The following is a 24,241-nucleotide window of genomic DNA, read 5'->3' as shown; positions in this document are numbered from 1 at the left end:
TCCCCCCACACCTTTTTTTTTTTTTTTAATCTTTGTATGTGTGGGAAGAGAGACTACTGCAATAGAAAAAATGAAACTTTAAATCAAATTCTTCCCTTGACACTCTGCAGCCTTTCAGCTAAGTCTGTCCCACAAGAAGCAGTTCTACCAAGATATAACCCTTACCAGCAACCTATTTTGTATCTTTGCTATCTAAGTGCCACTGCAGCTTTGTACAGTTTCTCTTCAAAACAGATGACACTACCTAGGGGCAACTCTGCTGATGTGATAGCTGCTTGAAAGACCTTTGATCATGGTTTCAGACGCTGTAAACAAAGGAATAACATCCAAGATGCATCTTGTCCCTTCAAAGTTATAGTCAACTACTGACCCTGCCAAACCATATGCTACACCAACTTACTACTAACAAAAAAAAAAAAAATTCACCCTTAGGGAAGAATTCAAGACCACTTGAGATCATTTATCATTTTGGTACTGAAAGACCTCTAGCATTTCATCCTCTAATAAAATGGGAGAAAGCCAAGTACCCAGAGAGGCAGAGCTCCCAGCACCCACCCCCCTCTTCACAAAAGGATTCATTCCATTAAATGTACATGAAATATGCATGACCATTCACACAAAGGGTAAGGAAAAACACATGTCCACTGAAATTTGTGAGAAATGTTACATACTGCCATCTGCCCCTCTGAAAGAGAACTGATGTAAAAACAATCAGAAAAGTGTCTTCTGGATACCATTCTCAAAATAGCTTCTCTCTGCTCTGTTGACAACAGGCACAGAGGATTCAAGAAATAACCTGGGACAGCTGTCAAATCCAAAACATGCAGAAAAATGTCTTTATATAGTAACTGATAAAAATATCAATATATTTTACACATGGACATATTCTTTAGATGTCAGGAGGTTCTTTTCTATGTAAAACCTACTATTAAATCCAAACTCTTGTCTAAAATTTAACCAACAAATTTTATATCATTCTTTGGCATACAAAGAGAGGCCCCTGACCTAACTATGGGCCAATAAGATTCAAAAAATTCAAGATGCATTACAACAAAATTAATTTGGCCTCCCAAGGAAAATGTGACATAGTTCCACCAAGAATCCATGAATAGACAATGATGTCAAACCACTTTTTCTATACACTGTTTCACAGGCATTTGTGTTGAAACTTGCACCTGAATAAATGTTCTCCATCAAATCCTGGTGTAAGCAATGACACCGAAACAAAGAACAATCAATATCCTTGTATATTAATATCCCTTTATAATCTGCTTACATGATCTGCTCAGACTGTACTATAATCCATTTTCCTTAACAATCAATCTATATCACAAATATATACAGGAAAAAAAACTTATTTTCAACGGATTTCTACCTCATTAAACTCTTCCTAATGAGTCTGGGGATACGGCTTTAGATTAAATGAACAGAAGGTATTTTAAATAAAATTAGCTGAGTTTAAACAAAACCAGTTCATACTTAATCATAGCCTACAGGTAACAAAAATGAGCTGGTTTATGCACTAACCACCTAGTGCAATCTCCTCTTCCTCCATAAAGGTTTGCTTTGGGAAGAGCAACCTCACTGAACACTCATGCAAGAAAGAATGTTATTTAAAAATAACAGACAGAAGCCAAATATATGCCTATGTGTAACACAGCTATTCATGAGTGTATGTTGCCCCTTGCTGTGCAAGAGTGATCGTCAGTAATCTTACTCTTATGATTGAGGCCAAGTAATAGAATTGGCTTCCTACCCACACTGCTGTGTATTACAGCCATCTTTTTTTTTTTTTTTTTAAATATGGTTGTAGAAATAAAATCTTCAGTCTTGAAATGAATTCAGAATGAGACACTGAATTCTGCATCACTCTATCCTGACTTTGCTGAAGCCAGTGTTATTCAAAACTGCTATCGGTCAGAATTCACAGCGGGGAGGAAAGCACAGCTCTTCTGTAATATCAGAGCTATTCAATGAGTATCTGGGTACGTAGCCAAAAACTTGGAAGATCATAGCAGAGGCCACTCCAATACTTTCAACTTCACCCATCAGCAATGGGATCTCACTTCAGAACTATGCACTTTCTTTTTTTCAATCATGATTTTGATCCCTAGCTATCCAGATCCCTTTTAACTCCGCTATTTTCTGTTCCCTCTGCTCCAAAGCAGCAGCATTGATGAGAAATGCTCCAACTCAATGGGTTCGTCTCAGTCACCTGAAACACAAACATTACTTGTTTTTAAAGAAGCAAGCAATAATATTCAGACTAATGATTTTCACACTATATACAGCATGCTATGCTTACCCCAAGCATGCAGTATTCCCCCACCAGAAGTAGATTTTTCATTTCTCATCCAAAAAAAAAAACCACAACCCCGCTTCCCGCTAGCTGCGGGGCATCCCACCGAGCTGCAGCCATACTTTATTCTGTTCCAAAGCTGTCACCGCCCCCCGCCCCTTAGGGGTCACCGAGCCCCGTTTTCCCTTCGGCAAAAGTGATAGCGCCTTTCTGGGTTTCTCTTAACGCTTACAGCGAGGCCTTTCTTTACCGCTTGCCCGTCACACCAGCTCCTTTGAAAAGCCCGCAGGGCCGCTGCCTCCCCGCCGCCCCCCCCAGCCCCGACCGGCTGCGCCCGCCGGCGCCCCGGCGCCCAGCCCTGTGCCGCGCCCTTCGCCACCGCGGGCTCCCGGGAACGGAGCACCTCGCCCCACCGGGCACCGACAGAGCGGCCCGCGGTGCCGGGGGAGCGCTACCCGGAGTCCCGCCGGCAGCGCCCGGCCCCAGCGCGGCGCCCGCCCGCCCCCGCCCCCAGGCAGTGCGGGCCCGCCATGGCGGCGGCACGGGCTCGGGCGCTGCTGCAGCAGTGCGCGTCCGCCCGGCTGCAGGTGAAGCCGCCCGAGGGCGGCTCCGAGGCCGAGTGGGTGGAGGTAACGTCTGCCGCGGGCCGCCGCCAGCTCCGTGTGGCCCCTTCCTCCCGCGGCGGGGCGGGGGCCGCGGCCTGGCGCTGCTGCGGGCCGCGGGACAACGCTCCGTCTCTGCGCAAGCGCCGGCGGGGGGAGGGAGCGGGCGCGGAGGTGCCGGCCCTGGCCCAGGCCCAGGCCCAGGCCCAGGCGGGGTGGGACGCGTAACCCCCGCGGAACCCCCCGCGGAGCGGCGGGGCGTCCTGGTCTGACTCGGTGGCTGTACCTGCGGCCCGGCCCTCCCTGTAGGCTGGCTGTGCAGCACCTGCCCGCCCTTAGGCACACTCAGAGCCGCCGCAGGCTCCGCGGGGGGGGGGGGAGGGAGGGGGGGAGGAAGAGAGTTAGTTAGTTAGTTAGTTAGTTAGTTAGTTAGTTAGTTAGTTAGTTGTGGAATAGTGTCCGCTTGGAGAAGGCCTGGTAGAACAATGGGATGCTGGCAGCAGTAGTGCTGTTCTGTTTGGGTCTTTTCCAGACCGCTAACCAAAACTGAAAGGTAGGATGTCGACCCCCACCGCGCAGCTCGAGGGAAAGGGGATGTCCCCCCTCCCCCCCTCCCGGAGCCCTCTGTCAGCGGGGGGGGGCGCAGCCCTAGGGCCGTGAGGGCTGCCAGGCTCCGGCCCCTTCGTGGGTGACCTGCACTACAATAACCCCTCTGTGCAGGGGTCAGCTGCGTAGCCCTTGGGGTTTTTAGCTTTTGTCTGTTGTCCTTAAAGACCACTACAACAGAAGGGGCTAAATAAAGTCACTTATATAACTTTTAAAATTTTCTAGTTTGTTTAAAGGGCCGATGAGTCCATTCAACAACTGAAGAGAGGATATTTAAAAAAAAAAAAAATCCCTCTGTCCCTAGGTGTTTCCACTGTTTGACTTTCACATTGTTCTTAAAACGTCTCTCTCCATGTTCAGAAAAGGCAGGTGGATCCGTAAGACCCAGTTTCTGCAGCAAGGTCTGGGAAACCAGAGCATTTTGCTCGTGGGAAATGTGTGTCGTCTCACAGATACTGCATTCAGCTTCTGCATGTATTGCATTATTAGCCTCTCGGTGTAAGGTTATAGTGAAAGTTGCTCAGCACAGCATGAATTAACTGTAGGAGAAATCTCCTATTTCTAGCTTGCTAATCTCGGAAGTAATTGTAGATCTAGTAACTAAAAGCAGAAATGTCATTTTGCTGGCTGTCTTTTAAACTATCCAGAAAGAGGCATATGTTATGGTTTAGAGATAGCAAGACTAATGACTACAGGGAGATTATACTGTTTATGTATCTTATTTGTAGTTTTAAATGGCTTAACCAATCTCACTAGGAAAGTAATAGATAACACTAAAAGAATCTGCAAGAGATTTGGGTGGTCCTAGCAACAGATATTTTTCAGACATGAACTTTAACTAATATTTGTCATGGGTACTTAGAAATCTTTCCTGGGTACCTGGGGCTTTTTAAGAGAAATCTGTTTTAACAGAACCAAGTTACCATGCAGCAAAATACTATGGGAGGTTTTTAATTTCTTTAGTATGACTGTTTTAGAGGTCACTGGAAGGAATCTTTGCTGCTGTCATACTCTGGTAGGGTGATGTTACTCCCTATATATGCATGTCAATGCACAAATGAAAAAATACAGACCTCATAAACTATTATTTACATAAGCCAGTGTGTTCCTGATGTTCTCTAACAACTTAAAGTAGGTCCTCACCTTGAGAAATTTCTAGTGTGCTATAAAAAGCACGTTAAATAGGTGGCTTTGAATAGTTTCTGAGCTTTAAGAGACCCCTCTAGGTACTTCAGGAACTTCAGAGAGGATGCTCTTTATCTTGGAAAAGGCTAAGAGTATACTTTATATCTATACATGAATCGCTGCTTTCGTTGTGTTTTCATGATTGACTTTTTCTGGCTTATTGAGGATTACTGAGGATGGGATGTCTTATTTGTGGAGACATGTTGGTTAGATAGCATCCATAAAAGCTTTATACAGCAAAATACTTAGGAGGAAAAAAAAAAAGGAATTCTCCTTTTAAAGGCAGGGGAGAAATCAGGTGAGATTTGGTGTATTTCATAACTATAGGAGAAAAGAAACATAAAATGAATATTCAGCTAAAAAAGTGTAAGTGCCTACACCTTAGGCAATGGAAACTGTCTTTCCCTTATCTTCTTTCCGTTGATTTGTTTTCTGGTTAAGATAGCAAAAAGAGGTGCAAAGTACCAGGCACAGACTTGTTCAGTGACCTCTGATAGATAATGTAATCTCTCTTTGCTGCAGATGAATGTAAGAAATATAAAGAAATTTTCTCACGCGATAGCAAATCTGAACTTGAAATGGAAGTGTCAAAGAATAATTTCTATGTTAGTTTCACAAAGTGGCTTCCTAAGGATTACAGAGTGTTTCCATTTTCATTTTTACTTGCATTGTATTTGGGGGGGCGGGGCGGAAAAGGTAGAGTTGAGAGAGGATAACATTTGGCAGAATATATTTGAGATTTGCTAACGAAGTCCTGCATAGTTTGGATGAGGGTATTTAGTAAGGAGGGTGGGGAAGGAGTGAGTTATTTGGTTTTCCTCCGAAAAGCAGCGTTTGGAGGCAGCATTGCTAAGGCTGGCTGTATGGCCTCAGGGTCTGGGTACTTCAGCCCTCCATGACACAGGTTGCCTGGTGTGATGATTACTTAGGACAGTTGTACAGTAAATGCCACTGTTGCAAAGTAACTTGCTTTGCTGATTTATTTATGTAGGCATTTTACTGATAATAGTAAGTCTGCAAAGAGCACGGTTTCCCTGCCCAACTGCCTGCCTCTCACTATGTAAGTTCCTTGCAGTGGCTGTTTGCACATGAGCGTGTTGCATTTATGACCTTCTTTTTCATGTTATTTTGCTTGATTTTTCCTGTATTAAATATAGCTCTGAATAGCAGTTAACTAGGCTTTGATAGGTTAGAGAGGACATTCAGCAATGGCAGTGTTTTTGCTTTGGTTCAAAAGATTTACACCTTCCTGACCCTTAACAGTGGTGACAAGCACAAGTCTTAGGTCACCTGAAACACTGATTGATCAGAGGACTCACATGCATTATTATTAGGTTAGCTTGTGAAATTGCATTCAATTTTACATCTTCTATTCAATTAAAAAAACTAAAGAAAAAATACAATATAATAAGATGTTGAAACATGGTTGCATGTGTGTTGAAAATGGTGTTCAATCACTTTTCAGTCATAGTTGAAAGCGAAAGTTTTACCTTACAAATAGTTGAATAGTCTTCTAGTATAACATAGTTGAAAAGTATTCTAGAAGGTTAAAAACATGCAATGTAAATAGAAGCATCCTCTAGCAGCTTTAACTTGTCTCAGAATTATTTTCTTTTAAATTTAACTTCCTGTCCTAATTTGCCCCGCTACGTATGTCTTGTGTTAAAAAGTATATTCAAAAATAGGCATCAAATCATGAGAGAGGCTGGAAAAATGCTGAATGTTTTTACTTAACCTTTAGCTATCTGGCCTTAGGACTTGCAAATGTCACTTTACCTTTTTGTCTTTCTAAATAAGCCGCTTGCAGAGTATTGTTACTACTGTATGAGAAACTGCAAAAACCATTGTCACAAATCTCAGAATGATTTCCTGTTATGAGTGCTATATTAGAGAGCCACTTATTTCTAACACAGTGGTCAGATACATACAATGTAAATGCATTTGGCCTATTTTATCACAAACATTTTTATTAGTAGGTATGTGTGCATTGTTGTTCTCTATTAATATCCCGATGCTGGTCTGCTTCTGGTAAAAATACTTAACTAAACATGTAAGGATATCTACCTTCTGGCACCTTGCATTTCTCTCCCTTATTTGATTAGATGGTTTGAAATGTTACTTGAGGTTCAAGCCATCCACATTTCTTACAGTGTTTACAAGAAAGGGCAGTCATTTGGGAATCTGTATAATACTCTGCAGTGGTCAAAATGAGTTTTGAAAGGAGCCATTGGGAAGTTCTCAGCATGTGACGTTTTGGCTGCACAGTGCATTCTCTTTTTCCAGAAGTTGGTAACTAGAAGAACAGTTGAGAAGGCATAGCTCTTCTCAGCCATTCCCCTTAGCATTTTGTTTAATCTCTGCAATAACAAAGGAATAAAATCTCATGTGTATAGCTAAGTTTTCTTCACCACAAACCTTTATCTTCTAAAGAAAAGGGGAAAGGCAAAATAAATAACAGTGATGAAAAAGGTTTTAAAAAAGGTATTTTTAAGAAACTATTCACATTTCTTATCCTTTTGCTTTGATAACATCAACATTAATGACTCCTTTCTGCCCCAGTCTAGTTAGCATCTCTTAGGTGGTATTCCATAAGCTGACATCTATTTTTCTTCTAACAAAAATACAAAGATACTTTTTCTTGACAAAGCAGTCGTGAGGTTTTTTTAGATACTGTGTGGCTGTGGATATTGTATGCTGCTTTTTTTCCTGAAAAATTAAACCATTCAGGTATACTTGTGCATGAGACATAGTTGCTGTTGGGTGCAGAGCCTATCAGTTTGTCTCAGTAAAGCACAGGTTTTTGCACACGCATTCCTTGTGAACTAAGCTACACAAGAATGTCCTTGTGCCTTTTTCCTCCTCCTTCCCTCAAACAGATAGTTCTTTACAAGTAGGCTCTCTGAACCTCTAAAGCAGTGGCATATCCTTTACTCTATAGAAATCAGGGGAAAGGTCCCATTTCACCAAAAAAAATTCAGCCAAACTGATAGATAATATTTTGATCAACTGTATAATATTCTGAACAACTTCATTGTTGTTGCTTATCATATTTAAAGATTTAAATATGACGACCAATTTAATTGATAGACTGTTCAGAATTAGCCTGTACTAGATTACTTTTAACATCAAAATACCATACAGCTCACTGAGAAATCCTGTCATGTTTTTCATCTGGTTTTCATGTTTCATAATTGGAAACAAATACATAATTCGCACTGAAAATTATTTTTTCTGTATGTTTGATGGTAAAAAAGTTTACGTTATTTCCTGTGCTGGATTTAAGTACACTAACTCATCTCATCACCTTGTCTATGTTGATACTGCATATTGTGCATTCTAACTGAAGTTGTCTTCACATGAAGCTGATAAATTGGCTTAATTCTATGTAGAAGCATTGTGCAGACAATCAGTATATATTGCAAAGCTTCCTCAGTGTGGTGTGTAAGCTTGATTTCTGAAGCTATATTAAATAACTAAGGCTACTATCAGAAGTTTTTTTGTTGTGTAATTTTGTCATTTTTTGTACCAGTTTTAAGGGTAAGTGTGCATGGTGGACAATGAGAAAGATTGACACAGTTTTCTGTAATCTTTCATAGATCCAGAGAGGGCTTGTTGTCTACATATGCTTCTTCAAAGGTGCTGATGAGGATCTTGTTCCAAAAATCGGTATGAAATAATCCTTACAAATTCTTGTATTGCTTGAAAAAAAGAAAAGCAGTAGAAGCAGAGAAGGCAACAGCCATTTGGACAAGTGAAAAAAAAAAAAATCAGATAGCATCATTCCAAATCAATCACCTGGCTGAAAGAAAGCTTAGTTGATCTTGTTTCTTTTGACAGTTGTCCATACGTCTCACTCTGTCTGTCTGCTCATGATCAATGTCAGAAAATCAATTCCTATGATCATAACATTCTAGCAAACAGAGAAAGCGCTACACCTGCTGTTTGACATATTGTGTGTATCAGGCAAGAGGTTCAGTCCAGGACAGAACTGAATTTAGAGGAAACTGTTTTGAAATAATTCATGGTTTGATTTGAGAAGTATTTTAAACACTTGATCTCACTGTATGTGCAGGCTATTTGTAACTATAGCCAGTAGAGGGAGTTGGGTGGATGACTAAACAGCGTCCTTCCCATCTCATTTCAGTCTTACCATATACAGTTAGCATTTCAAGCGCAGTTTTCTGGTTCAGAATGTCTACAGTGCTTTCCCTCTTCTCCACATGCACTTTAACATTTACATCAAAGCGGAGAAGATGCTGGGGATAAGGTCAAACGTTAGTGATTTCTGTCTTCACCCACTGTTGTTTTGGATAGAGGTGTTTTGGTTTGGTTTTGATTTCTTTTTTACTTCTATTTCGTTTCTTCTCCCTCTTTTCCACCATCAGTAGCACTGGATCACCTGGGAAATTCTATGATGCCACATATTCCAGATAAAAGTTCCCCTTTTCTTTTCTGTGGCTAGCTGCTATTAGTGGTTTTGCAAAAGGTTGTGTAACAGTAGTCTTATTTCAGGCTACTTGCTGGGACCAGCAGAAAGACCTGGCAGTGCACAAGCACAGGTGCTACTGCAAATGCTGAGAGCAGCTCCTGGGGGCTTCTCTCTTGGTCTTGGAGGGAACAGGCTTTCTGTGATGCTAAACTAAGTTGAAATCTTTGGGTGTATTTAAAGCTGTGATATGGAAATTGATTTCATGCTTGTGAGAGTTTCATGAGAGTGCTACTTGAGAGTAATGACCTTTTCAGCTGTGTGGCAGCTGAAACAGGCCAGAAAAAGAAAGCTCTGTTTCCTATTAGGAGATTCAACTACAACCATCCTTCTAAAGTATGTGTCTTAGAGAATATTTTTTCCTAAATATATTTTGAAACTGTTCAAATGAGTGGGTTTGGTTTCTGAATCACAACTCAGCTCCTTTTGCTTCAAACCACATTAAACTTCTATGTTTTTGGAGGCATGACTAGTATTCTCACAGCTTTTAGAGAGTTGGAGGACGTTTGGGGGGAATTATTTGATTTGTTATAGAAACATTGGAAAATATAGTATCAGTAAATTCATCTATTCTATTTGCAAGTTTATATATTCTGGCTTATAGACTACATTGCATCTCTGACCTTCCTACCCATTTCCTCTTTCAAAAGACAAGCTGGCACCTGCGTGTCTCAAAGTGGAGCTCTGAAGGGCACTCCCTCCACTTGAGACCAAGCTGCTGAGCTGTGGCTGCAGCCCAGGTCAGCGCTGGGTCCTGCTGAATGAAAAGACAGTCAGGGCAGAAACTTCTCCAAAGTGCACTGAAGATGGTGTTATCTCCTGCAATGTGTAGTGTTGTGCAGATGTTGCCTATCTGAGTATCAGGCAATTAAGTTAAGGTCACTGATTGGATCTGGGGTTCATTTGGGGGTGTCCAACTAGAAACAACTTCAGTATTTCAGACAGCCAACCACTTCCCCCCAAAGGAACTCTTTAGACGTACTATATGTGTGTGTGTATGTATATATAATATATATTATTATAGAAATAGACATATAAATATCCTTCACATTCTTCACAATACTCATACATCTTAGTTGGTTAATAATATTTATTGACTGTCCTTGTTTCATTTCATTAATAAGCAGTTTCTTTTATTTGAATAGTTGTTTGTGCATCACAATATTTCAGAATTTTGTTTATGATGTTATATTAGGTCCTGTTTAATTTACTTCAGTTACACTAACTCTTACCTTTATTTTTATTTGCAGTCAATATGCTGTTGAATGTTAAGTTAAGTGAAAATGAAAACGGCGAGTACGTTTCTGTTCTTGATTTACCAGGGGATGTGCTAATCATACCACAAGCTACCCTAGGTGGTAAACCAAAGGGGAGAAAGATGCAGTACCATGCAAACATTGAAAAAGAAAAGGGACTGGAACTTTATTCTCAGTTTGTGACTTTGTGTGAAAAAGAACTGGCTGCCAATGCCAAATGCATGGAAGCTGGCGTTCTCGTCAAGCACGGCACATATGGAAACAGGCAGGTGTTAAAACTGGATACAAATGGACCTTACACTCATATGATTGAATTTTGAAAAAAAAAAAAAAATTATATCCTGGGTACAGTACTGGCTTGCAAATGTTGGGGGCAGTTGTCTTTTTTTTTTTTTTTTCCTTCTTCCACTTCATTTCTAAGCATTAATGTACTTAAATGGTTTGGTAGATAACAGTGTAAGAAAGAATTTCACTCATCTGTACTGGTGATGCCAATCCTATTAAATAGAAGGATGACTGAGACTGCTTTGTGAAATGAGTATGTGTTTTATGTCCTTATTCATCAGAAGTGCTCAAAGTAATTGTTAATACTGATTCAACAAAGATACCTAATTTGGAAGCCTTTACTAACAAAAATGGGATAACGTATATGTTTCTTACAGCAAAATAATGACAAAAGCATTACATGTATTAGCTATTGTAAAGTATGCTTGAGGAAGTGAAGTTTATAGATTAAAGAATGCCATAATTTTACTTAATTGTTCCTATATTTCCTGAGTCAGATGAGTTTTGTCTTTCTCTTTTCTTTCTATAATATAGCAATGCTTTCTAGCTAACAGATATATTGAAAGCACAAATTCACTGAACTTTTAGCCTCTTAGAGAGTAGATACTAAATAACAAAGTCCATCCCCCTCATCCAGAGTGTGTAGGGGTGTGATACTTAAGGTAGTACTAGGACTGAAGAGGGAAGAAAAAGTGAGGCACATCTAGAAACTGAAGTCAAGGCAGTACCGCTGAATTGCTTTTGTGAAGTTTGCACTCCAAAATCTCCTCTGATGTGTTTTGATAGGCTGCTTGCTATAGCTTGGTCTGTGTCCTTGTTACTTTGGTCTTGTTGTGTACTCAATTCTTTCATAACAGAGCCCCAAGAAAAGGACTGGAATATTCAAATGAAAACAAAAATAAAAATGGTATGACGTACGCTGCCATCTCATTGTTCCCTCTGCCCCTATTCCTTCCTTCCAGCTTTTTCTCTATTGAATCTGCCAGGCAGACACTAGCTTATATTTCTTTTATATACAGTGTTGGCACATTTGGGGCCCCATTCCCAGCTGACCCCCTATGCAGTACTGTCATAAATATTATTAACATATGGTGTTAAGAAGATAAAATGGGAAATTCTGTCTTGTCAGACAGTAAGAACAGAACAGCTATGTTAAAATGTGGCAAATTCAAATTTGATTCAAGTGCATTCATCCTGTGAGTCAAGTTTCTCTTTTACTGCAGCATCATGGTTTTTGAAGTCAGTAATTTAGAAGAGTTCAAAGTGAAATTAGGCAATTATATGGTTTGCAGTAATTATCCAGAATTCCCATTTAAATAATTAATTCTTCTGGAAAAGATTTAAAACCTCATGATTAGCCGGCATGCCAGCTTGTGCAATCTTAAATTGAAGGTCAGTGGTTACAAATATCCTGTCTTCACCTTATTTTTAAAAAAACATAACTAAACGTGTAACCTGCAGGCTCAAACTGTGTCATTACAATAGCATCTTTTGAACAGATACAAAGCTTATAGTTCTGGTAAGAGTAATAAGATTTTTCAGGTTAACATAATATATGGTTAATAATTATAAAATACATGGTTAATAATTATAAAATACCTAAGGATGTTGAATTCCTGCTAACTGGCACTCTCACAGTTGAAAATGACTATTCACACTAAGAGCCTGGAAATATTAGCTAGGTCCCAAATGACATATTTATTCATTAATAATTAACAGTTATGATAGACATGAGTCATATTCTAAGTTCTTACTAGTGATATTTCAATAAGATTGTCCAGATGTGAATAACTAATAAAAATTCAGTATGATCTGTGTGCTTGAAAAAACTTGTTTTATTCCTCTTTCTGTTGGAGGCCAAATTCTAAGAAGTGCTGAGTAATACCACTTTTTACTGACCTTACAGGAATTGTGGGTATTCAGTATATCTCAAGAATTGATCTTTTGAGGTATAATACAAAGTCTGCAGGTTTTAATTTTAGTTTTTGTCCTGGCTCCAGAAAGATCCTTGGCAGCCTGGCAATTCATTCTCTATATTTCAAGTTCTGCAAGTTCTAAGAGGAATAGGCTTGAAAATGTTTAGTGAAAAACAGACTTCAGACCAAACTCCATCTTGTACTGACCTCTCATAGAAAACACATAGACATTTGTGTATATTTTAGTGGCTTTTGGGACCAGACAGAATTCTGGAGTTTCTGTAAAAAGGTGGGATCTTTGTGAATTATCTGCCAGTTTCTGATTTACTTTTGTATCCATCTTGGAATACTGATTTCTGCAGTCTTCTGCTCTAATAATTGGCAGTTTGTTGAATGCTGTGCCCTTTGTACTGCTTTATTTATATCTAGTATTGATTCATAATCCATCTGCTGAAAGAAGCCATTTCTGAATAACACGATGGACTGTACTGATGAAAAAATTGATTAAAATTTTTTCAAGGCCAAATGCTCATTCCTTTCTGCCATGAATATATGCTTTAAACAGATGACCTGACACTGCTTTAAATAACTTCTGTTCTATGACTAGACAAAAGCTCAAATAATTATCCTGTTCTATATTTAAAGAATAGCTATTGAAAGATGCTTAATATTCCCCACTTCCTTGAAATAAACTATAAAATCAGGAGTCATCATTATGCTATTCTAGTGTGGCCTCCAATTCAACTGTCACACGGTAATTGTTACGTGAGGTTTCTGCAACCTTGTTTGCAGCGTACACACCCAGCGTGTCTAAGCTGAGAGTGCGTGGACTATGAACTGTGCCATAAAACTAACGAGTTCGGGTGCAGTGGCTTGTTTTCTAGTCAGCAGTATTCTTGCTTCCTTCCCATGCCCTTTGTGGAAGTACTCACCTCTGCTGCTACATACAGTATGCAACGTACAAATATTAATCTGGAGCTGGAAGGTAATAAACAGCATGTAGTCCAGTAATACTAGTAACAATGCTGCAACTGTATTGCTATTGCTAGTAACTGTCCACAGGCTCTGTCCTGAATTTACAAGACCTGAGGACAGAGGTTTATCATGTGTGCTTTTTCTGAACTTTCCCTGATCTTGGAGCTTTGGTTTTACTTGATTTAGCTGTAACAACAACTTTTCTAATGACCGGAGACTGTGGCTAATTTTGGTTTACTTTTGCTTTGTATGGTGTAACCACAGTTTTCATATAGATATTAATAATAAGTAGTTATTCTCTGTAGAATGATGTATTTATGACTTAAACATATGTTACAGTGTACAGAAATAAAGGCCTGTTGGAACAGCAGCAACCTTGAGAAGTGAAGACACCAGCTGCAGTGTAACGTAGAGGCACAGGGTGATGAGAGATGGGGCAGAGACTGGCACTGCAAACCCCAAGGCTATAAACAACTTGCCAACAGTCAGTTAAAGAAATGCAGACCTGAAGCTGGACAAAACTAGTCTTGGGGGTAAAACAGAGAAGAAAGAATGAGTGTCTTAAGATAAATGAAATACAAAACACATAGTTGCAGACTAGTGAAGAAAAAGCCATTTCTATTAGAAAACACGTAAAAATAGCCCCAGGTGGGAGAGAAAGAAAAAGAAACCGTAAACACCAGCATCGTACTCCTACACGCACAGGACTTGGGATGTTGTTGATCCACTGTGCTCCCTCCATCAGCTGGAAGCCACAGGGAGATGAAAGGGTAAGCATGACACCAGAAGGCATAGGTACTAGATAGCACACGCGTAATGATTTTAACTGTAGTAGTATTACTGAGACTTTCTATAAAATGTCCTTGGTTTTATTTCCTTTCTTTTTCTGCAATAATTAGATCTGGACTAATAATAATTCTTTGATTTGACTGTTAAGGTTACAATTATATTAATAATAAATCTCATATGACTTTACACATAGGGTGGGTTTCTTTTTGCCCATAACAAGATTCTGGACGTAACAGCTCCTGCAGGCAGTTGCTTCCCCATGCTGAAATGGCACCCACTTGATGGGCTGCTGGATATTAGCCAGCATCTATGGTGGTTTTCACCAGGTCCTTTAATGCAGCTGTGATGTCTGATTTCATTTACCACAAAAGCTGCATGACACTTTCTTTCTTCATTGTGACTCAATGCAATCACTGCTCTTTGGCCCCTCCTTAAGAACAAAGTTCCATCAGTCTGAGGCATCTACTTGGATTTAAAAGTAGGATCTAGTGAATCTCTATCTCACCTCTGGCATAAAAACAGCTTCTTTGGAGAAGGAGGTATGAATCTTTTAAGCTTCCATTATTTTCTGCTTTAGTCTTTAATAGTTTCTACTTTGCAATCTATCTGGCCTCCTTCAAACACATAAAGTTTCTCTTCTGAAGCTGGAGCGGCAGTATGCCACAGAGGGCTAGAGTGGTCTCCGGAAATCCACAGGCATTACCTGAGGTCCGCCACCAAACCCCGATGTGACTGGCTTGATTGCTTAACTTCTTTGCATCTCAGTTCTCATCTAATAAATGGCTATTTAGGTTTTTTCAGTGTGTTGCTACTTAAGACTACATTGAGCAAAATAATGTCTATCACCATGTTTAGTGTACTGCACATTACAGTGAGGCTGGATTCTCTGTGAGATCCATCAGCTGCTGCTTTATATCAGAAATCAGGGTCACAACTGCTGGACAAGAAGAGAACTCAGACCTGCCTCCTTAAACTCTTTCTTGGGAAAACAGCACCCAAAATTTGAGACTGTCTCTTAAGAAATTGGTGAATTTGGTATCTCCTATTCCTTCTTATTTTCTTGAAGTTCTTTGTCAGCAACTCAAAATTTGTGAATCCCTACAAGATTCTGCTACTAGAAGTGCTGTGCAGCTATAGTTGAAAAGGAAATGGTATATGTGGACAAGAGACAGAAACAGCAGTTAGAATAGCCTGAATAGGATGAATGTATTGCCCATTTTCTATTTAAACCAATGCTGTCCACTAGTTCAATTACTGCCAGTGTGTGGCTTTGGGCAAAGCAATTTTCTGCTCCACTTTTTCCATGTGTGAGACAAAGAAAGAGTGAAAATGGGGGGGAAAGAGGTTTAAAACCACTGATTTTTTCCTCTTTTACTAAAGGCAAAAAATCACCTCTATTCCTCTTCTTGTGTCAGAAGGCAGTATGTACTCACCTCTCTTCACCTTTGTTGGAGCTACAGGAATTTGCCTTTCACTACCTCCTACTTCAGCCTCTGCCTCACAAATGTGACTTAGGCTCGTGTCCACAGAGTACCTCAATGAACGATGCAGTATCACTACAAACAACACCCCATACTATTTCTAAAAAAAGGAATGACACAGACAGCATGGAAAAGCAAATAAATGGTATTCCTGCCCCACTGTTGATATATATATTTAGGTATCCTGTAACTCTGAATTTAACATTGCTTTCCATTCACTTTCATTCTATTTGCCTGCGAAAGTGCCACAATATATGCCCTATTACATCAGTATGTATTAAAAATGTGCAAGTAAGGAGCTTAAGGCTATTTAGATGTACTCCATTAGAAAAGAGATTGCAACGAAAGTTTTGCATTGACAGTGAAAGCAAAACGTTCTTGGGAGGCCTTAATACTCAGTTGGCAGTCCACCCCTAGATCTCATTAATGTTCAGCTAATTCTTGTCAGAATACTTTATCCAGGATTCTTCAGGAATTCAATATTAAAATTCTAAAAAAAATGTTATTAATTTTTACTACAGGAGATTGATAATTTATTCACGTTGAACTGTTTGAGATGTATGTGTTGTAGTTTTGATAGGACTCATTTCCCTTTCTTATTTCCCACTTCCATTTTGGTAGTTGTATCTAACATTATCTAGGCCTGCATAATACTTTTATTTATGTTTTAGGATTAAAAATAACAGCAGGACTGTGTAATTGCTTGGCAGGAATTCAGGCCTTGTATTTTGCAGTAGTACAAAAAGCAACTGTGTTGGGAATGGAGAGAAGTCTAGCAGTATTTAAGCATGAAATAAAACAATATACAATTTTCAATATTCAATGTATAAAAGAGAAAGATTGGTAACTAAGGCTCTGCAAAAGCTAGGACAGAACAAACTGTATTGGATTCCACATATCTCCAGAAGGCAGCTGCTCTAGGGACCTGAATGTTTCACTTCTGGAATTAGAAACACACGCGTAGTTAGTGTCTCAACTGAGGGAACACTGACGGACAGCCATGGATGCTAAGGGCTGCAGCAGTTCTAGAAATCAGCATGTTATAATGTTTGTAGGCAGATTAATAACCTTACTCAGATAAAAGCCAAATCTAAAAGACCTTAATAATCTGAGTCTGTACTTAAATAGGTGTGTTGACTGTATAACAATTGCAAAAAGAAAGTAAAACTAAATGTTTGATCTTATATTTAACCTAAATAAATCAAATTACTTGTTACGGATTTAAAAAACATAATGGAATTTGGTTTTGTTTGCTATGTATTTATTTGATGATGTTTCATTTGCTTTAAAATCAGGCCCCTAGTCATGTGATTCTTACTTGCACATAGATGGTCCCACTGAATTCAAAGGAGTACATTCTTTTCTATTCCTCTAGAGTCACTGAGGGTTATAAAGCTGTAAGAAAGAAAATATTTTGCTCAGAGGCATATGTGACTATATAGATATTCTATTACGACTGGAATTTGTATGGCAGAACTGATTCATGCTCTAAATCGGTCAGCCCACTTTACTGAAACAGACTAACTAATGAGAAGACTAATCTGTAGGTTTGTGCATTGCAATTATTTCCCAGTTGCTCACTTTATTAAGTAATTTGCTATTGAAGCTCAGTCAGGACTAATGGGGAAAGGGGAAATTGAATTAATACATGGTGAATACATTTAATTGTCCTATTTTTGTCTGTTTTGGAACAGAATACTATGAACTTCTATGGCAGTATTTTTTATTTCAGATTGAAAAGGGGAAAGATAAAAATGTCACGCGTCAACTGCTGAAGTAGATGCTAATTTGAATCAGTGCATGTTAACACTCCATTGACTTCGTTGACCAATTTATGGAAAAAATCATATTAAAGAATCAAGGTTAGCTATAAATCCAATAAACACGGATTCTTACCCTCATGTAAGCACTGCTGGCACAAAGCAACCCTAAAAATTATTCCAGATTTGGTTTTGTTTGTTTCTGAGCTAAACATGATCAATTCTTCACAAATATTACCAGGTCTTTCTGTTACCTCAGGACTGTCAAATAGAGCAGCCTTTGTTTTTCTGGAGTTCATTGTGGGAAACGTCATAGCACCAACATTCTTTGAATATAAATAGTTCAGTTGACCTTTCTCACAAGTTGAATGGCAGATTGCTTTATGCTGAGCAGCAGCAACTCATCTTCTGATCAAAATGAGGTTAACTGAGCAAATAACTCTTTCCTGGGGGTTTGTTATTTTCGATACCAGGGGTTAACACCTTCACACCAGTAGGAGTCTGTAGAGTCAATTTCTGTGAAATACGCTATGGAGATAGTTTTCTGCTTCACATTTGAGGCATTTATGTATTCTTCATTACCACATCCATTGGCAGAATTTTTTTGCATCGATGCTCATGTTTCTTTATCACGGGTGATTCAGTAAAAATGAAACCAGTATCCATATATGGTAATGCAGGCTGGTGCTCTTGGCACCTATAGCAAAATGCACTCAGGCAGTTCTGCATGCACTCTGTGAAATATTCCTCAGTGGTTATCATCTACATGACTGAATACAGATGTTCACAGAGGATCACACTGTATGTAAATGCGGAACTTTTTCAAAACTGAATTTACAAGCTTATGTAAGGGTTAGACATGATTTCAGCTCCTGCGCTTACATGTCCCAGGCATTATTCCCTCCCTGTGATGGTTTGCACCACTTCAGAGAAGACGGCCCCAGAGAACCCAGTTTGTGGAGAGGAATTTTAGTTTTCTATTCTGAGATTTAACCAGTGTCACACTGTAGGAAGAAAAAGAAAAAAGATTAAGATTGTTGTCTACTCAAAACCAGTCTTCAATTCCAGAAGGCATTATTTCTTCATCAACTTTGTAGCAGCAGCTAAGGTATTAAAGATATTAAATTAAAACAGAACAGCTCAATCCCACCAAACTAACTTGTTGCCAGCAGAAACTGGACCTGATGTCTGTCTTCTAGTTTGCTCTGCTAGGTAGTTAGCAGGATGCAAAACAGTCCAGATGAGAGTGGACATCAGCTACAAACTGCAATAACATTATTGTTTGTTTATTTTTAAACTAAAAAAAAGGTTAAGACATATTTTCGCCTTAAGACAGAACTTAAACTCTGATGACAGAATTCAGAAAAGAAAATCACGCCAAAAATAAATGTTCTCATGTCCAGTGAATTCTTGCATGAAAATTTCAAAGGGTGGAAGTTATTCCCAGTGATGCAGCAACATCTTTCAGTTGGAGCACGTAGGCAGCAGAAGAACCAGATGAAAATCCCGGGGGACCCTGTGCCTGACCTTGTCAGTAAGACACAGAGCGACTCCCTGACTTGGGATCCCATCTCCATTTGGGTGCAAAACTGACACCGGTAAAACCCAAGTGCAAGAACTTTTGCAAATGTTGGGTTTGACAGATGAGTGGGCACATAAACGGGGTGTTTCTGCCACTGTGCTGGCGCAGGGCTCCGTGCCCCCTCAGGAAGCACAGGTGGGTGCCTGCGGGCAGGCGCTGAGCAGAGCCAGGGACGAACCTCGGCGGTGCCGACCCAGTTACCTTCAAAAAAAGAAGCCCCGAGGGGATTTTGTGGTGCTGCTTTCGGTGGCAGCGCTCCAGCGCCGGGCTGCGCCCGCCCCGGGGCCTGCAGCGCCGCCGACCGCCCCCCGGGGCGCCGACCCCGGCCCCGCCGGCCCGTCGCGGCCCCCGCCCACCGCCGCCCCGGGCCCGCCGCTCCCCTGGGCCGCTCCCGCCCCCCGCAGCGCCCAGGCCCGCGCTGGCCCCCGCGGGCGCTCGATGGCTCCGGGCCCGATTGCACAGCCCTGAGCAACGGCGGCGCCCTCCCCACTCCCCGCCCTCCCCCGCCGGCGGGCGGCGGCGGCGGCGGCCCGGGCGCAGGCCCCCGCCGCCCCCCCCGCGCCGGAGGAGGGCGGGCGGACGGAGCCGAGCCCCGCAGCGGCACGGGAGCCTTGCGGCGGGGCGAGCCCAGCCACGCCGTGCCAGCCAGGTACCGCGGGCGGGAGGGGAGGGGCGGAGGGCGCCGCTTCTGTCCCCTCAGCCGCCGGGGCAGGCGGGGAGCGGGCGCCCGAGGGGCTGAGGTGGGGAACGCGGGGAGCCCCGGCCGCCGCCTGGGTGAGGGCGCGGAGGCCCGGCGGGGACCACGGAGCCGGCGGGGGCGCCGCTAAAACAGCGGGGTGCCAGGCGCCCGCCGGGCGGGAGGGAGGGGATGCGCGGGGCGCGGCGCGGGGTGAGGAGTTGCGTGAAGGCGGACTGAAGGGCCGGGGGCAGCCGGGGCGCTCGCTGAGGGGCTGCGGCTGCCCGCGGCCTGCGTCTGGAAAGTGCTCGATCACCCGCGGAGCCTCCGGGGCGGGTAGGTGGGCGAGGCAGGCACGTCGGCTCTCCCGCCGGCGGCCGGACGGCTCCCGGGCTCCCTCATCCCGCACCGTCCCGCCCCGGCGCTGCGGGGCAGGTCTCACCCTCCTGAGGGGCGTGGAGCAGGGTCCCGCCGGGGGGCGAGGGGAGCCGCCGCAGGCGTGGTGCCGGCCGAGTGTCGCCCCCCCGCGCCGCACGGGTACGGGTGCCACGGGGGGGGGGCGGGAGAGCGGCCGTGCCCCTCCTCGGGGCAGGCGGGAGCGGGGCGAGGGCGGGCGCCGGCCTCGTAGGGGCCGGTGCAGATCCTGAGGCGGCAGGGACGGATGTGGCACTCGCTTGCGGTGGGGTTGCATGGGTTTCGGGTCTGTTTTTTTATTTTGTTATAAAACTTGGTAATTAAGTATATTCTGGGGGAAGGGTAGCGGTGCTGGGCGTTCTGGTATGCAGGAATGTTACTGCAGGCTTCTGCAGCTTGGATTCCTGGCTGTCAGGGTAGCACGGTGAGCCGGTCTACACAATATAGCTGGTGAAAAACTGCACAGGGACGTAAAACCCGTAAAGTTGCATTAGTGTTGACATTTTGGAGTGAGAGAAAGAGTAATAGACATCGCAAATTTACTTCAAGTAAGTAAAGTTTATTGAGATAGGCGTGGGAGGGTGATAAGAGAGGAGGAAGGCAGATAAAGTTGAGTTCAGCTTTGTGCTTCTGTAAATGAAATTTGGTACTTTTCTAAGTTTGGATTCATTATTTGTAATGTTTAAGTTTGGGGGTTGCCTTAGTAAGATGAGATAGTTATACTTGTGGCTGTGAATTGTACCAAGCTTTTTTTTTAGTCTCATATGTCAGAAATATTTTCCCTGTCTTCAGAAATACTCAAGCTATAGTGTATGCTTCGGTGTTTTGCTACATGATGTATATAATCTCAACTCGTAAGAAATAACAATTGAGACCCAGAAGACAGATGACATCTGGTTGTGTGCTGAATGGAGTTTGAGTTTCTTTTCCTTTTCCTGGTGGTTTGACACAATGAGAAGGTGCAGGGGGAAGGGAGGAAGCCAGTGTAATGTTACACTAAGTCTAGCGATAGGTTGAAGCTTTGTGCTTTATTCTTGAACAGAGGATTGTTTTTATGGTCAGTAAAAAATCTGAATTACTGATCAGTTCATAACGTTGCATATGAACGTGTCAAAAGCTTTGATAATCAATCCAGGATGATCTTCTGTTTTAAAATTCAGAACATCCTAATGAGGTGGGAGGTTAGAAACACCTTCTCACAAAAATATCTTCAGTTTGTGGGACGTTTGTCCTATTCAGTTTTTACCATTACATTTTCTACTCTTTTTAAGGAAGCAGAACCTTAGAAAAGACATGAAGTATGTCTACATCTACATTGCAAACAAAAAAATCTTGACATCTCTATGTGGTTACATTTTTTGAGCTGATTTGGAGTTTTCTTTGGGGAACAGCCATTTAAAATATCTAAAGAATCAACCATTGCAGTGAGGTATGTCAGTGATTTATGCCTGGATAGGGGTCTCTGATCTGCCAAACAAGTCTCCTGCAGAGCCTGCACCTGTGAGGGCTTCTGCTGCTCCTGAATTTGTGTCGATGTGTTTCAGTGCAGTTGAAGTCTAGTCATAGCACTAGTTTAACTAGTACTATGCTTAGTAGTACTAGCTTATAGTATAGTACTAGCTTACCTATACTATAGATAGCTGTAATGATTTTCAGGAAAAATAAGTATACTTTTCCAGGATTTTGGGATATGTTCATCAAAAAATTCCTGCTAGGCTAGACTGGATTCAGCGTTTATCTTAATGGAAAATTGGTAGCTAAAATCAGCCTGCATTTTGGATTATCTATATCCATATCTATTACCTACTGTAAGTAAATTTAACATTTTATCCAAGAACTTAATTTCCTGTAGCTGCTGTCACTGTGGCAAAACCCCCCACCCTGTCAGTATACTTGGTTTGATATATTTTGTCCATATTTGATAAACAGTATTGCCTACAACATTGTCAGGAATAAAGCTATGTCCAGATATATATTGAAAATATTGTTAAGATTTAGGTGGGTGTTTATTCTTCTGTGTTTTTTATGCACTTGCCTTGCTGTCACACCGGTCTTCAAACCTGCAAAGAAATAAAACCAAAGCATTCTATGCATTTTTATTCAGATTGGAGCTAGTTACTGCTTTTTGAAGTTTGGTTTGTAAAATTTTGGGGAAAAGAAAATCTTCTAAACTCACTTGACTTACAGATACGATACGGGTTTTCAAACTGTTAGAAGCATTAGTTAGTTTTTTATATGCAGTTTGCAAAGTTGCCTTTAAATAAAATCATGTTCTGAGATCTCTGTAATGGAGCCAAGTTTATCTTTTGAGTGAAACTTTCAGAAATGAACCTAGCTAATATTTAAGAGTTGTGAGTGCTAGGGGGGACAGAGTGTGGCAGTAGTGCCTGCTGTGGAGCTCAGGAAATGGTTGATTTATGTTTCTCTGTAACTGGCTGTAGCTGTTTCATGGTTTTCTAGAATAGTTATTCTTGTGTGGAGATAAAGCGAAGATAAGAAACATGAAAGCAAAGTATATGTACTGTTTAACATGATGAATGAATGCCATCCAAAATCTGAGTGTTAAAAAATGTCTTGGATGCTTTTTGTTGCTGAAACAGCTATTGCATTTCCAGGCACTTTTTTTCAGGGTATTTTTTTCTCTAATTATGTCAAGCTTTGTCCTCAAAACTTCACAGAAATCATTCAGTATTCCTAGAAGACATTGTCTTATTTCTTTCACACTTCAGCAAATGTATATTGTGTTGTAGTTCTTACCAGTGTGACCGTTATGTATGAGGGCTGTGGGTGGTCACATTCTTTGTGTGAATATTTTTTAAATCAGCAAGCCCAAACCAAGGATTCTGATCAATTTCACTTAGATCTTAAGCATTATTGCTTTTTCAGATACAGGGTGATTCTACTGAAACTTGGAAATCGATAACGTTTGATAAGCATTTAGCTAGGAAAACCAGTCGTTTGGAACTGTTCCTGTGGGAGTACACAACTACTTTGTATGAGCATCATTGTTCACAAAACATCAAAATACACCACTTTTGTTTTGCAACACAGATGAAAGTAGCTGAGAAACTTAAGAAGAATTCTGTTTGGGCTGTGCGCTATTTGTTCCTTTAGCACAGCGTGAAACGCTGTGTGAACACGGCAAGACCTACATGGAAGATGCAATATATGAAGATGCACTTGGAATGCATCTTTAATGAGTACCCGTTTGGTAAATGCTACCAAATTTTCAATGATAGAATTTTCCTGGGGCAAATTGCTTCATCCAGAACACTGTTAAGCAGAAGAAAGCCTGAAAGAAAGGGTGTTGTTTCAACATCTGTGATTTCAGAGTCATGTTTCTTAAGCTGGATAATGTAAGTGGAAGTTGTCCTAAGTCTGAAATCTTCAACAGTAGTTAGAGGAAACGGATGGTTGTGTAATGATCTGTTATTGTGGCTCTTAGTCAAACAGATACTTCATTGCTTCTTGCTGTTTGGGATAAGCATGTGATGCAAATGTGTACATATTTTTATTTAAAAAGGAAGATAGCTTCGTTTGTGAGTGGAACTGAATCCCTTCATAACACAGAATATGCAATAAAGCATGAGACTCAACTGCAAGATTTACTGTCTGGTGTGTTTTTCACATGCTAGTGCAACTAAAATCTGATACAAAGAGTTACAGTTCTGCTTGAGTTAAAAGTCTTAAAATTTTGCATCTTTTCCTCTGTGGCTTGATACTCTTTTTCCACGTGCTCTGGGTTGTTGTCTTGTGATGACTTTCTCTTGTGGCCTGTTCTTGCAAACTGCTGTCGAACATCACTGTTAGTTTTCTTTTCTCCTTTTCTCCATGCTTGCCTTCAAATTTCCCTACTGCTGACCAGTGTAACATAACACTGCCATATGCCTGGCATTCTCATGGTAGTATATTAATTCGGGATGAAAAGG

General features: G+C 41.3%; 2 protein-coding genes and 1 long non-coding RNA gene across 5 annotated transcripts in view; 2 read left to right on the top strand and 1 right to left on the bottom strand.

The window, feature by feature from the left end:
• Positions 1-1,755: 1,755 nt before the first annotated feature.
• On the bottom strand, positions 1,756-3,296 carry LOC121091975. The gene is made up of 2 exons (XR_005829117.1): positions 3,188-3,296; positions 1,756-2,215 (listed from the first exon to the last, which is right to left on the bottom strand). It is a non-coding gene; the product is annotated as an uncharacterized LOC121091975 (long non-coding RNA).
• On the top strand, positions 2,212-10,956 carry DTD2 (D-aminoacyl-tRNA deacylase 2). The gene is made up of 3 exons (XM_040602347.1): positions 2,212-2,928; positions 8,289-8,358; positions 10,429-10,956. The coding sequence occupies exons 1-3, from the start codon at positions 2,830-2,832 to the stop codon at positions 10,752-10,754; spliced, it is 495 nt and encodes a 164-aa protein (XP_040458281.1). The 5' UTR covers positions 2,212-2,829; the 3' UTR covers positions 10,755-10,956.
• Positions 8,289-24,241, top strand: part of HEATR5A (HEAT repeat containing 5A) — a 78,120-nt gene continuing 62,167 nt past the window's right edge. The window contains exon 1 of one of the 3 annotated variants that reach the window (XM_040602345.1): positions 8,289-8,358. The gene's annotated coding sequence lies outside the window, so the exon portion shown is untranslated. Of the gene's footprint in view, positions 8,359-19,740; positions 19,872-21,590; positions 21,742-24,241 lie in introns of those variants that run through there. The other 2 variants (XM_040602342.1, XM_040602343.1) reach the window with 2 other exon arrangements.

Source organism: Falco naumanni, chromosome 7 (genome assembly GCF_017639655.2).
Source record: "Falco naumanni isolate bFalNau1 chromosome 7, bFalNau1.pat, whole genome shotgun sequence".
Classification (NCBI taxonomy): Eukaryota; Metazoa; Chordata; class Aves; order Falconiformes; family Falconidae; genus Falco; species Falco naumanni.
Note: the sequence above shows the minus strand (reverse complement) of the source record. Positions and strands in the feature narration are given on the sequence as shown.

What these genes read in the sequence shown, in the direction of transcription:
- DTD2 (XM_040602347.1), top strand. Translation starts at nt 2,830, where the DNA reads ATGGCGGCGGCACGGGCTCGGGCGCTGCTGCAGCAGTGCGCGTCCGCC. An exon ending in CCGAGGCCGAGTGGGTGGAG is followed by an intron (nt 2,929 to 8,288) that starts GTAACGTCTGCC and finishes AATCTTTCATAG; the next exon opens with ATCCAGAGAGGGCTTGTTGT. An exon ending in GGATCTTGTTCCAAAAATCG is followed by an intron (nt 8,359 to 10,428) that starts GTATGAAATAAT and finishes TTTTATTTGCAG; the next exon opens with TCAATATGCTGTTGAATGTT.